This window comes from Eleutherodactylus coqui, chromosome 7 (assembly GCF_035609145.1).
Source record: "Eleutherodactylus coqui strain aEleCoq1 chromosome 7, aEleCoq1.hap1, whole genome shotgun sequence".
Classification (NCBI taxonomy): Eukaryota; Metazoa; Chordata; class Amphibia; order Anura; family Eleutherodactylidae; genus Eleutherodactylus; species Eleutherodactylus coqui.
The window spans coordinates 196,619,257-196,633,608 of record NC_089843.1 but is presented as its reverse complement, the minus strand read 5'-3'; the positions used below and the strand labels follow the sequence as shown (position 1 = coordinate 196,633,608).

Genomic DNA, 14,352 nt, shown 5'->3' with positions numbered 1-14,352 from the left:
AACAAACATTATTGGCTGCAGAAAAGGACCGTATCTAGTTGTATCTCCAGTGTTATGTGGTATAAAACACATCCACAAGTTTGATGGCACTATTGAACTCTCTAAACCTAAAACTGCATCTAGTGATTGATACTGTGTCTACTTCTAGGTTGGAACATTCAGAATATATATATATGTGTGTGTATATCTGTGTGTAGTGTGTATGTATAGTGTAATTGTATCGGTTGTCTAGGAACCTGATCTTCAATGGGAGTTTTGAGTTAACAGTGAGAGATGATCCCCTGTTCGGGACCCTCATCTGCAAAGAACAACTACAAAGAATGCATTTTTCTCTCGAGAAACCAGCACTGATCCCATATCCCATTGATTTCATTGGAAACCATATAACAATTCACCTCCCTGTGGTGGCAGCGCAGCTAAAATAAAGGGTTTGTCTAGGAAATTAAAAAACATGGCTGCTGTCCGTGAAGCATCTTAGAAACCCCTCCTAGCATGTGACTAAGATGGTTTGATTAGACCTGAGGAAGAGAGGGGAGGGGTTAGAGTGACAGGAGGGAAGGGGGGCTGAGAAAGGAATATGGTGGTGTTAAGTTCTGCCCCCCCCCCCCCCACACACACACACACACACTCCACTTCCTCTTCCCCCCTTCTCTTGGGTTTCATCAACCTATCCTGGTTACATTATGGAACAGGCTTCTAATAGTCTGCATGGATGTCACCCATTTTTTTTTTATTTCCCAGACACCCCATCCCAGATTCCAGCTGGCCCAGAAGCAGGAACTGCCTTTGATCAGTTTATCAGAGAATCCCCTTAGCAAAAAAAAGTTTTGTCCTAATGAGACAACCCCATTAATCTAGATGCTTTAAGGTGCGTTCAAACGTAAGGATTATCATTCCAAAAATTGCTCAAACTAACAAAAGTTGAGCAATTGTTCATTTTAAACTTGAGGCAACGACTGAACAACGAACGAGATTCATTCATTTTCAGCTGGCATAAAAATCATCGTTGGCTTGTTAGCTTCTCGTTGAGCTTAAACATTCCCCATGCAGTGTTATACATAGGAATATGTGATTGTTTCCAACAAGATAAACCAAGTAATCTGGTAGATGTGATACCTTTTAATGGCTAACAAAACTACATAATGCTATAGCGAGCTTTCGAACCTACACAGAGTCCTTCCTCAGGCAAAAGGAAGAACCAGAGAAAGAACCCTGAGAGGTTGGAAAGCTCGCTGTAACATCATGTATTTTTGTTAGCCAATGCCATTAAAAGGTATCACATCTACAAGATTACTTGGTTTCTCTTGCTGGGAAGAGTCACATTTTGCTCTACTGGCTAGCATGGTAACAAACTTTTTTCATTATACATAGAAATATGAAACACTAAATGAAAAGTTCACGATTCCCGACGATGATCTGCCTGTCCAAACTGGCTGCACAAGCGTGAACAATGTGGTGATGACGTCACTCCCTCGTTCACTTGGGCAAACGAGCATCATGAGGTTCTCGTTAGGTGTAAAAGGACCCTTAGTCATTTATGGACTCTTATGTAAATCACTCTTTTAATTAATGTTGTGTCTGTTTAAGAACTGACGTCATCCTGTTTAGATGTATTAAATCTCAGATGTTGTAGCATAAAGAGGCGGATTGGTGGCTCTGTTTGAAAATGTCTTTTTTTGCAGATGTGGATGAGTGTCAAGCGATACCCGGTCTTTGCCAGGGTGGTAACTGTATCAACACAGTGGGATCCTATGAGTGTAAATGCCCAGCTGGACACAAACAGAGCGAGACCTCACAGAAGTGTGAAGGTAACGCGTTTCATCTGAAATTGCTTTGTATTCATTCTTTGTAGAGTAATGGGATTTTTGCAATAGCCACATTCTGTGTGCCAGTTCTCCATGGTTATAAACACAAACACAAATAAATACATGGCAAAACGGATTACTTGGAGCACCAATGTGTACAAAATGATGAAGTCATCCAAACACACGCACACACTCTCTCGCACCGCGGTGGCATCAGATATTCATTTGAGCACTATTCCTGGGGGAACGATTTCACTGCTGGGATTATAAATCATTCTTCGCCCAGCGCCGCACCGGCCAAGGGGAGGCTTTTCTTTCTGTATAACTTTAATAGATATAAATGATTGCCCTTCCCTGCAGCTCAGACGGTTACGTCTGCCTTCACACCTGCGATAGGGTCAGTGTTTTCAGAGACATTTTTGCCCTCTTACATCATTACTGTATCGTTACAAGTCTAGTAACTTGTATATTTATAGTTGTAATTGTATTTATAAATACCGAAATGTGGTTATAACTAAAGATCCCGTCACGGGTCAGCATAACACCTGCGTTAGGGTCAGTTCAGGGTTTCCAACTCTTTGCTCCGTTTTTGGAGGAGAGCAACTGAAATAAAACTGAAATAAGGGCTCCCCTTTCAGGGTTATGTCCTCCAATGCCTCGTACTCAGGGCAGCTCATCATGTCTTCTTTATCTATGTAAGCTTAGGCAACGCGTGATCTCCCTGTCTCCTTTGGCCAACGTCTCTCCAGTTCATCCATTGATACGGCGCTCCTTACACTTCATCCTTCTTTGTTTTTAAGACCAATATGACTTTTCTCAGGTCATCTTCTAGTAAAGCTCACTATCTAAAGTCATCTGGCATATGCTTCGCTTCCTACAGCTGATAGACACAGCCATAGGTCCGGGCTACTTGAAACTGCTTTTCCCATTTGATGGGAAGAAGCTATGAACAACTTAATGACTTGGCTGCTATTCAGAGCCTGGTTGATCTAGGAAACAGAAAGTGGTATCCATGCTAGACGACCATAAAACACGTCTGCTCACACACAAGATTGTCTGAGCGTCTGATCTCTCCACTAACGCTGCCAATAGGGACTTACTGACTGAAACGCTAATATACTGGGACATGTACAGACATTGTGGAGCTTCACTACTATACACTGTAGTCAGAGGTGTAACTTGAAGCTCCTGGGCCCCAATGGAAAACCTGTAACAGGGCCCCCAACTATAATGCTTCAGTCATAGTACTGGCCTCCCTATATGGAGAAGAGAAGCCTTATGGGCCCCCTAAGGCTCCTGGGCCCGGGTGCAACCGCATCGCCTGCATCCTCTATAGTTACGCCCCTGACTGTAGGGATCGTTGACTTTGGGATTGGATCCACGTGTCTTTACGCATCTGTTACTTCTTTTGATCTGATACTACTGTTTATAAACAAACAATAGTAACAGATCAAAATAAGAAGTAGATGTTTTATCTCCACATGCGTAAAGGCCCTTTTATAGGTCACGATTATCATACAAACCGGCGAAAATGAGCAAAAATTGCTCAGTGTAAACGTAGCCAACGGCTGAATGCCGAATCATGAATCGTTTGTTTTTTGCTCATCGTTCATTTTATGCAGGACTAAACAAATCATCATTGGCTCGTTCACTAATCGCTCGGTTTAAGGGTTCCTTTTTTACTTGAACGTATTTGCGCACGCTATTTACAGAGAATAGAACCCGTTGATGTCAATGGGTACATTTACGATTTTTTTTTAGCGCACATTTTATGCACGCATCAAAAAAATTGGCCCTGCTGTATTTTTCTGCATATATGCACACTAAGGGTCCGCATAGAAGTCTATGTGAGGTGCACAAATGCATACACAGTATGCAACTTGATGCGCAATACTGTGCGTAAATCCTGGGGAAAAGCATACACCGGGACTTCATTAGGCTACATAGCTATTTAAATCAGGATGAGGGGGGTGTCTCCCACCCAGGTAACCATGCCGCGCCAGTGCAAATATGTACAGTAAAGTACGCAGGCACACAAGTAAACGCGCTTCGTTAACTGCGAAATACGTTGCCCTGAGGTGAGAATATTTGCGCATGTGATTGTCTGAAGGAGCCCTAAAAAACGATCGTTCGGTCATTCTCATTCACTTGTATGGAATGAAAACGATTGAACGATTTCTTGTTTGAACGAGCCCATGATGTATCTGCTGGTATAAACAGGCTGAATGAGAGCGAACGAGCGAACGATGAAATCGGGCACTTGTTCAAATGGTAAATGGTTTGGAGTAAACCACCCTTACATCTTCTACTCTACATTCTCTTTACAGATATTGATGAATGCAGCACAATCCCCAATGTGTGTGATGGGGGGGACTGCACCAACACTGCTGGAAGCTATGTCTGCATATGTCCCAGAGGGTTCACCACAAGCCTCGATGGGTCCCGCTGCATTGGTAAGTAGCGATATATTAGCTAGGCTGAGCGATTATTCAGGCAATTATCAGCCCATGTAAGGGTACCTTAATGTATTTACCAAGTTGCTTCTTACAACTGGAAGAGCCGTGAAGGTAGATGGAATCCAACATGCCGCGATATGGTGCCTGCATACTGAGATATGCTCCTCTAGATGCAATGCATAATATGGCACCCAATGAAACGTGACACAATTTTATTACTCGCAAGTGCATAATGTCATTTAACATTTCCTGGAGCGTAGGATCTGGCTTAGAACTTGCAAAGAAAACAAAAACACGTCTGAAAAACAGGACCCCGGGGAGGTGAAGCAGGAGCCAGTCAGCTTGGACATTAAGACAAGGAATACATGAGACTTAGAGTTGTGAGAAAAAGCCATTAATAACTTCTCCACAAGAGATTTCTGGTTACCGACTTTATGAACTATTCCTGTTATACGGATGCACTGAAAATGCTGCAGGAACAAGAACTTAACCCTTTCCAATCCAGTGTCGGACCTCATCCAACATTGAGATTTCCCTGCATAGCTCCCAATTTCTAACAGTTTCTAACAGTATGCAGAAGAAAGCCGCATACTGTCCAAGCTCTCGTCTGCATAGAGTTATCGTGTGCTATACACAGTGTGCAGTTATAGCATGCCTCTGTTTACAGATATCTATCTATCTATCTCATATCTATCTATCTATCTCACATCTATCTATCTATCTATGTATCTCATATCTATTTATCTATGAATCTCTCTCATATCTATCTTTCTATCTATCTATCTGTCTCATATCTATTTATCTATCTATCTATCGTAACATAGTATGTAAAGCCGAAAAACCCAGTGAAGTAAAAGCCAATTTTCCCTATTTAGAGGAAAAAAAATTCCTTCCTGACTACAATCTGGCAATCAGAATAATCCCCGGATCACCGACCGTTCTGAAATTATTACTGATTATAACATGTAATATTGTAATGCTCAAGCAAGGCATCTAGGCCGCTCTTATACTCTTTTATCAAATTTGTCATCACCATAGCCTCAGGCAGAGAGTTCCATAGTCTCACTGCTCTTACCTCTTCTATGTTGTGTAGAAACCTTCTTTTCTCTAGATGAAAAGGGGACCCCCTTGTTACAGTCACAGTCCTGGGCATAAAGAGATGATGGTAGAGATCTCTGTATTGTCCCTCATATATCTATACATAGTTATTAGAGCGGCCCCTTGTTACAGTCCTGGGTAGAAATAGATGATTGGAGAGATCTCTGTATTGTCCCTGATATATCTATACATAGTTATTAGAGCGCCCCCTTGTTACAGTCCTGGGGATAAATAGATGATGGGAGAGATCTCTGTATTGTCCCAAAATATTTATACATAGTTACTAGAGTGCCTCCTTGTTACAGTCCTGGGTATAAATAGATGATGGGAGAGATCTTTGTATTGTCCCATGATTAGTGATGAGTGAACGTACTCGTTTAGGGCTATTTCGCAATCGAGCATCGCTTTTTTCGAGTAACTGCCTACTCGGGCGAAAAGATTCGGGGGGCATCGGGGGGTTGCAGAGGGGAGTGGGGGGGGAGAGAGAGAGCTCCCACCTGTTCCTCACTGCTACCCCCCGCTCCACCATGCCGCCCCCGGCGCCCCCCGAATCTTTTCACCCGAGTAGGCAGTTACTCGAAAAAAAGCGATGCTCGATTGCGAAATTGCCCTAAACGAGTACGTTCGCTCATCACTACCCATGATACATTATACATAGATATTAGACCCTGTCAGTCACAGACCCTGTCACTATAGAGTCCACTATAGAGTCCATAAGCAATGTATCACATTATTTAATTCCCTTAAAACCCAGGGGGGGCCATCGGGACCCCACGATTTTAATCTTTTTAAGGTGGTTCTGCACTTTTTCCTGGGTTACACTTGTGATGGAGAGTTTACATTATGACTGCATCTCATCTGACATTTCATTTTCCTCTGTGATTACACTGGAGAAAAAGCTATTTAGTAGATTTGCTTTCTGCTCATCACCCTCTACAACTTCTCCTACATTATTTATTAAAGGGCCATCACTTTCAGTAATCTTTATACTATTTGTATAGTTAAGGAACATTTTAGGGTTAGTTATACTCTCTTTAGCAATAAGTCTCTTTATCGCCATCTTTACTGCTTTAATCTGCTTTTTACATCATTTATTTTTTTTCTTATGTCTTCACTGTCATCTTGTTTTAGTAGTTTAAACGCTTACTTTTTGCTGTTTATTGCCCCTTTACATCTTTACAGGATTATTGCAAATGATATCCCGATGTGAAACACTCATAACTCAATTTCAATTGCCAGTGAAATCATAATGACGTCATTCTTATGTGTTTCCGTTGAGTAATCTCAAGGAATCCACAATACGCTTTCGCACCCAAAATATTTAAGAGTTGTGGAGCGTGCGGGTGGCAGGGAAATTGGATTGGAAAGGGTTAATGACCAGTTAAGTAACATATTCCTATGGCAATGTGCAACTCGGAACTGCATCAATTACTTCTTTTGATTGCCTACAGCTATAACAGAGCTGCAGAACAGTTGAGGTTGCTGTTTGTGATATGAAGGCATTCTATGGTTTTCAGTAAGATTGCGCATGACTTAACTCCTAGATGACAGATCGCGGAACACAAGAGATACTGACAAATTTCTTTATAAAAAAATATGTAAAAACAAACTTCAAAAATGATTAGTAATAATTTGTGTATCTTGTTTGACTGCAGAACAATAGAAATTTCTCATTGCAATTATTTCCAATTACCTTTAAAACATGTCACTTCTCTGGCAGCTCCTGATGCTCGGAGCAGTAGGGAGCGGGATTAATCCTGACCTTCACCCATAATAACTTACCATTAAAATACAAGAAAGAAAGAGCGATACTTACTGCGGATTATTGTCTGCAAATGTGGCCACAAAGCTCCATGATGCCTACTGGTTGAGGACAAGGCCAGCTAGATGTGATCTCAGAGGCAATTATGTGGAAGAAATACGTTTTCCTTATTGTAACAGGATATTGAGAAAAAAATTACTTACTAAGATTAGGGAATGTGAATAGATTAGCATCTAGATATGTAGAGATGGCATCTAATAATACTCATTAAAGGAACCTGCCAGCTCGAACCTGGTGTCCAAACTGCAGATATCATCATGTTATAGAGCAGAGGGAGCTAAGCAGATTGATTTATCAGTGGTTGACAGCTGTCTGTGTATGACTGTATATACAGAGATAGCTGTTACTGATATCACTGGTGATCAAATAACGATGTATAAATCTCTCCCACGATCTGTTTATACCCAGGACTGCGACGGTAACAAGAGGGCATCCGCTACGTCTAGAAGAAAGCAGGTTTCATCACCAACATAGAAGCGGGTTCTTTACTGTAAGAGCAGTGAGACTGTAAAACTCTCTGCCTGACGATGTATTGATGGCAAAATCCATTGGGGAGTTTAAGAGGGGACTAGACGTCTTTCTAGAACGCTATGATATTACAGGATATAGACATTACGTGACCAGCGGGGTTGTTGATCTCAAATGTTGATCCAGGGATTACTCTGGCTGCCATTTTGGAGTCAGGAAGGAATTTTTCCTCCAAATGAGCAAAATGGCTGCTTGGGGTTTCTTTTGCCTTCCCCTGGACCAACAAGGGGGTTGAAACAGGCTGAACTAGATGGGCATTGTCTTCATTCAGCCTGACATACTATGTTACTATGATAGCTCCACCCACTGGACTCTTCAGCTCAGAATGAGATATAAATGATTAAATACAAGTTCTACTGGATCTTTCCCCATAAACTATATATCAGTCTGCTCCGCTCCTCTTGCTCTATAACATCATGCCTGCAGTTTGGACAACATGTTCGAGCTGACAGATTGCCTTTAGATATCTCCAAAAGTATCCTCTAGGCAATGAAAATCTATGTGCCATGTACTGTACTGCCTTGTCAGAACACTTAGCTGCAATAACACAGTGTACAAGTGTGGCCTGGAGGGTTCCTTTCAATTCTAGGTTGAAACTGTCAAATGATGCCTAAATGTGGGTATGAGCTTCAAAAAATATTGTTCTTATCAAAAACTCATAGGGGCAAAATTACTAATATTATTGTGCTCAGGCCACGTCGTAAAATGCACAAAAATTTGACTCATAATGTCACATCAAATATTAAGACTTATCTGTGAAGCAAATGAACCAAAAAGAACAAGGTGCCTTAGGCCGGGCTCATACGACCGGGTCAGATTCCGAATGTGGGGACCCGCAGCGGAATCTGGCTGTGGGTCTGACAAGTGACCCCACGTACCTGTAAAATCTCTATTGCGGACGACTGCTGACGCTCGCCGTCAGTCATGCGCAGTACAGATTCTTTTTCTAAATACTTGTATTTCCTGCGCCATCCCTAGGGAAATGTTAATTGTGTATTGACTTCAATGGAGGCCGTCTAAGCAAAGTCCGCAGCAAAATAGAGCATGCTGAAATTTTTCCTCCGCTCACAGAATACACATATCTGCGAGTGTGAAGAAAAAAGCGAAAGTACATAGCTTTCAATGCATGCCATTTGCTGTGGATCCTCCGTGCGGGTATGGTCCGCAGATTCCACAGTAGGAATCCGGTTGTGTCAGACCAGAATTACTCATCTAAGAAGCGAGAGTAAGACACCAACAAGATCAACCAATAAAGTTAGAGAAAAGTGTCAAAAAATATGCAAATACAAAATAACTGCAACCTTTACAAAATAAGTTCTTGCAAGCAATCTTAAGTGCCGTTCCTTCAGGTATGTTATATACACTCCTGGAGATCGGCCCGCGTCCACCGCTAGTGGCTGATAGAGCGCCAGGCACAGACATAGCATACCTGTCTGATATGCTGAGAACGTCCCGCTTCTTCCATTTTACACCTGGTCCTTATTAAAATGTCTCCCTGTCTACAAATCCCACACCTCAGTGGCAGCGAGGCTCTGCCAGATGGCGACTGCATTCCATACACCTATTAAATTCCTCACATCCTCGGCTTTCCCCTTGAGAGATTAAAAATGCGCGGGGGTCATAATATTTTATTATTCCATGATTTCCAATATCAGTGAATTATAATTTTCTTAAGTATTACTTAAGTGCTTTCGTATGTTACTGGAACTTTTCAGACACAGTCTTTAGCGCCATTCCCTGCTGCATACATTCACATACTTAGGCCGTGGCACACGGGCGTAAGCACATTTACACGTGCATTTCTGCCACCTATTTGCACAATGGGTGTTGCGTATGTGCGCGCACACGTACGTGTTTACTGTACTTTTTGCGCAAGCAAATCGTACGCATTAGTGCACTCAAAAAAACGCACAACCATGCTCCCATTCCTTGAAAGTTAATTAGTTCAATATGCGCTATTTTTGTGTGCAAGTGTGCTGGAAAGTAGAGCATGCTGTGTATTGTTTGCATGTATGGAATGCGCATGTAAAATACGTATGCCTATGTATATGAAATCCATCGGTTCTATTCACTGCGTATTGCTCACGAAAATGCGCCCGTGTGTTTAAGCCCTTAGACACTAGATACAAATCTGCACACATAATATTAGCTCTGGGTGGGGATTTCTACCAATATTTAGCAACGAGACAACCAATTTGTACTGCATTTGACCCAAATGATTAGTAGTCCTCTTCCATCACTGAGGGCTCTTGCTCCTTGCGGGGTTTTTTGCGTGTTTTTTTCACACGATATCGCTGCGTTTTTTTTTAAGACGAATGTCAATAGGGCTTTCTAATGTTAAAAACGCTTTGCACAAAAATCGCAAGTTTGTGCTTTGCGATTTTTGTGCGAAGCGTTTTTAACATTAGAAAGCCCTATTGACATTCGCGTTAAAAAAAAACCACAGTGATATCGCATGAAAAAAACATGCAAGAAAATCGCAAGTGTGCAGGAGCCCTGAGGCGTTAGATACTGCATGTAAAATATATACAGTATTTACAAGAAAAACAGGATTGTGTGAATTAATCCAACTTTGAGAGCGGCAATGAGCTGGAAACTGTTGAAAATGTGTAATTAGTCACAAACTGAGATGAGTATACAGATAGTCCCCTACTTGCGAACATTCGACTTACGAATTTCGCAAGATACGAACTATCTGTCCTGCACAGTATGATGTAATGCTATGGCATTACATCATACTGTGCGGGGATCGGTTATCAAGCCTGATAGAAGCCTGTCCGGTCACATCGCGGTTGCTAGGCAGCCGGGGGCCTTCTGAAAGGCCCTAGGGCTGTTTATGTAGAGCGCCTATCAAGCCGTGCGCTTGATGGGCACTCTGCATAGGCAGCCCTGGGGCCTTTCAGGAGGTCCCCGGCTGCCTAGCAACCGCACAGCGTCCCACGATCTCATCGTGGAACGCTGTACGCTCGTCGGAACTGTTAACACTTTAAATACCGCTGTCAGAACAGCCGGCACCCGACGTTGTATGGAGCAGGATCCACCCGCGATCCCGCTCCATACAACCATTTGTTCGGACTTGCGAACAAATGGACTTGCGTACAGGCTCCTGGAACGGAAACTGTTCACAAGTAGGGGACTACCTGTATACATACACACACACAACTCGGAAGAGATATTGAATGAAAACAAAGTTCATTGCGTTAAGTTTAATATTTTGATGAAATTCATATAATGAGGAACTTTGGGCTGTTCTATAAGACTGGAAAGAAGTTTCAGTAAATAGTTATTAAATAGAAATGGACCAATCAAGTTAGTAAAAAGTTTGGCCCTCCTGGAAAACTTATGAGGGTAAAAGCTTTGATGTGAGGATGAATGTAAGGTGCGGCCATAGAAATGTGTTACATTCCTTCCAGGGAAATGGGAAATATGTTTTACTTGGCTTTGGCCTGATGAAAATGTAAATTCATCATGTAGGCTTACGTATTGTGATTGACACTGAATGTCAGTTTATGTGCAAAACGTCTTTTCTTTTCCTACAGAATGCTAGCTGGGAGCCGTAATAGAATATTCTGAAACCTTGTAATTAGTAGATGATACGAGGTTATAACATGCTTCAAAGTGAAAGTTCACCAGTCTACCTGCTATTACCACTTTGTGAGTGGGGGCAATGCAGGCACATGATACGGATACTTTCATTATTACCATCACCATCCACAAGAATTTCCGCAACATTTATATTGCAGTATTCCATCAATGGTGAAGGCAAAAGGGGATATCTTGATAGCTGACAGTGTAGTTCCTCTCCTTTCCCCAAACAGTTGCCATAGAGGTTTCTTCTAGCTGTTGACAGCACTGCGGAAAAGAGTTCTGCTCTACCCAATGACTCCTTAAAAGAGTTACTTGGGAAGTAGGCAAACACAGTGCTTCCTCAAGTTACAATGGCCTTACAATATCTTTATCCTAAAATTCTGTTTCCTGATTCTTCATAACTTGAAGCCAAATACTGCCCACAATGCCAGACAGTACAGATCTGTGGTATATAAGGTTAGCTGGCAGATCCAACCAATAAGAATGGACATCTCCATAGGAGACCCTGCATCGCTGACGTGCATACACTGATTGGCTGACTAGTCAGTCCTCTGTACAATATAGTGCGGTACTAAATATTCTGTACTGCTCTTTACCTGTACAAGAATGAGATCTTATTTATGATTGTCATTTGCATGAGGTAACGAGCCAGTGATGTCATCACCAGCTCATTCGCTCTCATGCAGCCAATTTAGACAGGCAGATTCATCGTCGACTCGTTCAATGAGAATCGTTCAGTATTGTTCAGTGTTTCATATAATCAATGTGAAACACTGAATGACTAGGGTTTAAAAGGAACAACAAGTGAACAAGCCACCAATGATTTGCATGCCTGCAGAAACTGAAAGACAAGCGAGAAGCAAACAATGCTTGTTTGTCGTTCAGTCATTGGCTCACATTTAGAATAAAGGATTATTTATTCACTGTTGCTCGTTTTGTTTTTTTTGCATAGTAATCATTACTAAAAGCCCCCCTTAGTTATATGCTTTTCTGTCTTTAGTCTTTATTACTTTATTATTATTTTATTGTCACCCGTATCTCAGGAACATCGCAAGAATCCGCCCCTTTCTCACCGTAGACATGCTAAAAACGCTGACCGTTGCCCTCATCCACTCTCGGCCTCGATTATTGTAACTCACTGCTGATCGGCTTCCCCTACACCAAACTCTCCCTTCCAATCAATCCTGAACTCGGCAGCCAGGTTCATCTTCCTTTCCAGCCATTACTTGGATGCCTCTGCCCTGTGCCAGTCACTGCAATGGCTGCCCATCAAGTATAGAATCCATCTCCATCCTGACCCTCATCCACAAAACCCTCCACAGCACCACGCCGCCCTACATTGCATCCCTAATCTCAATCCACCACCCAGCCGGGGCCCTCCTCTCCGCTAATGAAATCAGATCAAGCGCCTCTTTAACTCAAACCTCTCATTCCCGTCTCCATAACTTCTCCAGAGCAGCACCAGTCTTCTGGAACATGCTACCCAAAACCATTCTGGTAATCCCTGACACAACCTCAGGAAGGCTTACCATATCTCCTAAACCAAACCCCTCTGTACTACACCTGATAACGTACTCCCTGCCCTTGCTGATTACAATCCCTGCAGGTGTAATCAGCCATCCCCTGCAGTCACACCGATTCAGCCACTATATGGCTCAATTTTGACGATTGTCTTGATGTATAGCATCCCTGACTCTCCACCTCGCCATACCATGCACATCTCCAGCCCTTTACCTTCTGTATCACCCCATTATTCGCAGTATGTAAGCTCCGCTACTGTCTCCATCAACTGATTACTACATGTAACCAGGGTTTTGTTTCTGTCCCCCCTGTTTTGTAAGCGCTGTGGAATATGTTGGCTCTATATAAATGAAGATTATTATTATTTATTGCTTTGATTGACATTTTGGGGGCTTCAACCTACAATGATCATCCTAGGACTAATTAATCTTAAAATTTGAAAAACCATTGTATTTGATAATTTCTTGTCCAATTGCTCATATAGAAGAGGAGATTGATACTAGGTAAACTGTCAATTGATTCATGGCAGTCTTACTGTAGCAATCCAATGTTTTTACGTTTCTCTTGTACTACCAGTTATATAAAACTATTAGACTGAATTGTCACTCGTGTGCTCTTTAACAGATCAGAGGACCGGGAGCTGCTTTTCTGCATTAATCGGGGGGCGATGTGCTGGAGAACTTCCAGGCCAGTACACTAAAGGACAATGTTGCTGTGATACTGGACGATGCTGGGCTTTAGGTCAAACCCCTGAGATGTGTCCAGTTAGAGGAAGTGGTAAGTTCTATACTTTTCATTCATTTTAAAATGTAGGGTTTATACCCCTATGAGACGCTCAAACGTCCGGATGCTCATAGTAAGTCTAAAAGCGTCTGGACTATAAGACCTAAGAAGAGTGTCCTGTTGTAGACTGGGTGTTGCCCACTACGAGATGTCAGATGAGGTAGTACAGCTCTAGCTCACTTTCTCCTTAGCCGATTGGGTTTAGAGTATTCGAATGCTTACTCTTACGTATACATTTTCCTCTTCATATAGTCACACTGGAAAATAACATTTAGGTATCATTTCTGTAAAAAAAAAACTGTAATTTTATGTTCTTCATTTTAAATGTACTTGCATAAAAGCCTAAGCAATGCTATGTAATGTTTCTCCAGATGAATACCGAAGACTTTGCATTGAAAGCTTACCTCTAGGCCCCGCATACCCAGGAACCTATCCTATTGGTCCTGGTGGCATTGGACCAGGTGGAATTGGACCAGGAGTTATTGGACCTGGTGGGATTGGACCAGGAGGTATTGGACCTGGTGGTTTCGGTCCAATTGGGGTTGGACCTAATGGACAAGGAACAATATCAGGATTGCCTAGTGTCGGCACAGAAATTGGTAAGATAAAAGTTTATGAGAAAAGCTTAGAAATTGATTACAAGGCCTGTTGGCTAGCCATAAATCTCAGTATGCAGCAGATTAATTTGTGAGTCATAATGCCAATAAGGTAAGGGTGGTTTTACATCTGCGTTGAAGCCTCAAGTCGGAGG

The 14,352-nt window shown here is 42.2% G+C and overlaps 1 protein-coding gene across 1 annotated transcript in view; it reads left to right on the top strand.

Moving 5' to 3' along the window:
• The window catches only part of LOC136573072 (fibrillin-2-like), a 192,601-nt gene that overhangs the window by 112,323 nt on the left and 65,926 nt on the right, over window positions 1–14,352 (top strand). Inside the window, exons 8-11 of the mRNA XM_066574226.1 lie at window positions 1,683–1,808; window positions 4,133–4,258; window positions 13,443–13,595; window positions 13,973–14,200. Coding sequence (XP_066430323.1) covers window positions 1,683–1,808; window positions 4,133–4,258; window positions 13,443–13,595; window positions 13,973–14,200 — 633 coding nt within the window. The remainder of the gene's footprint in view (window positions 1–1,682; window positions 1,809–4,132; window positions 4,259–13,442; window positions 13,596–13,972; window positions 14,201–14,352) is intronic.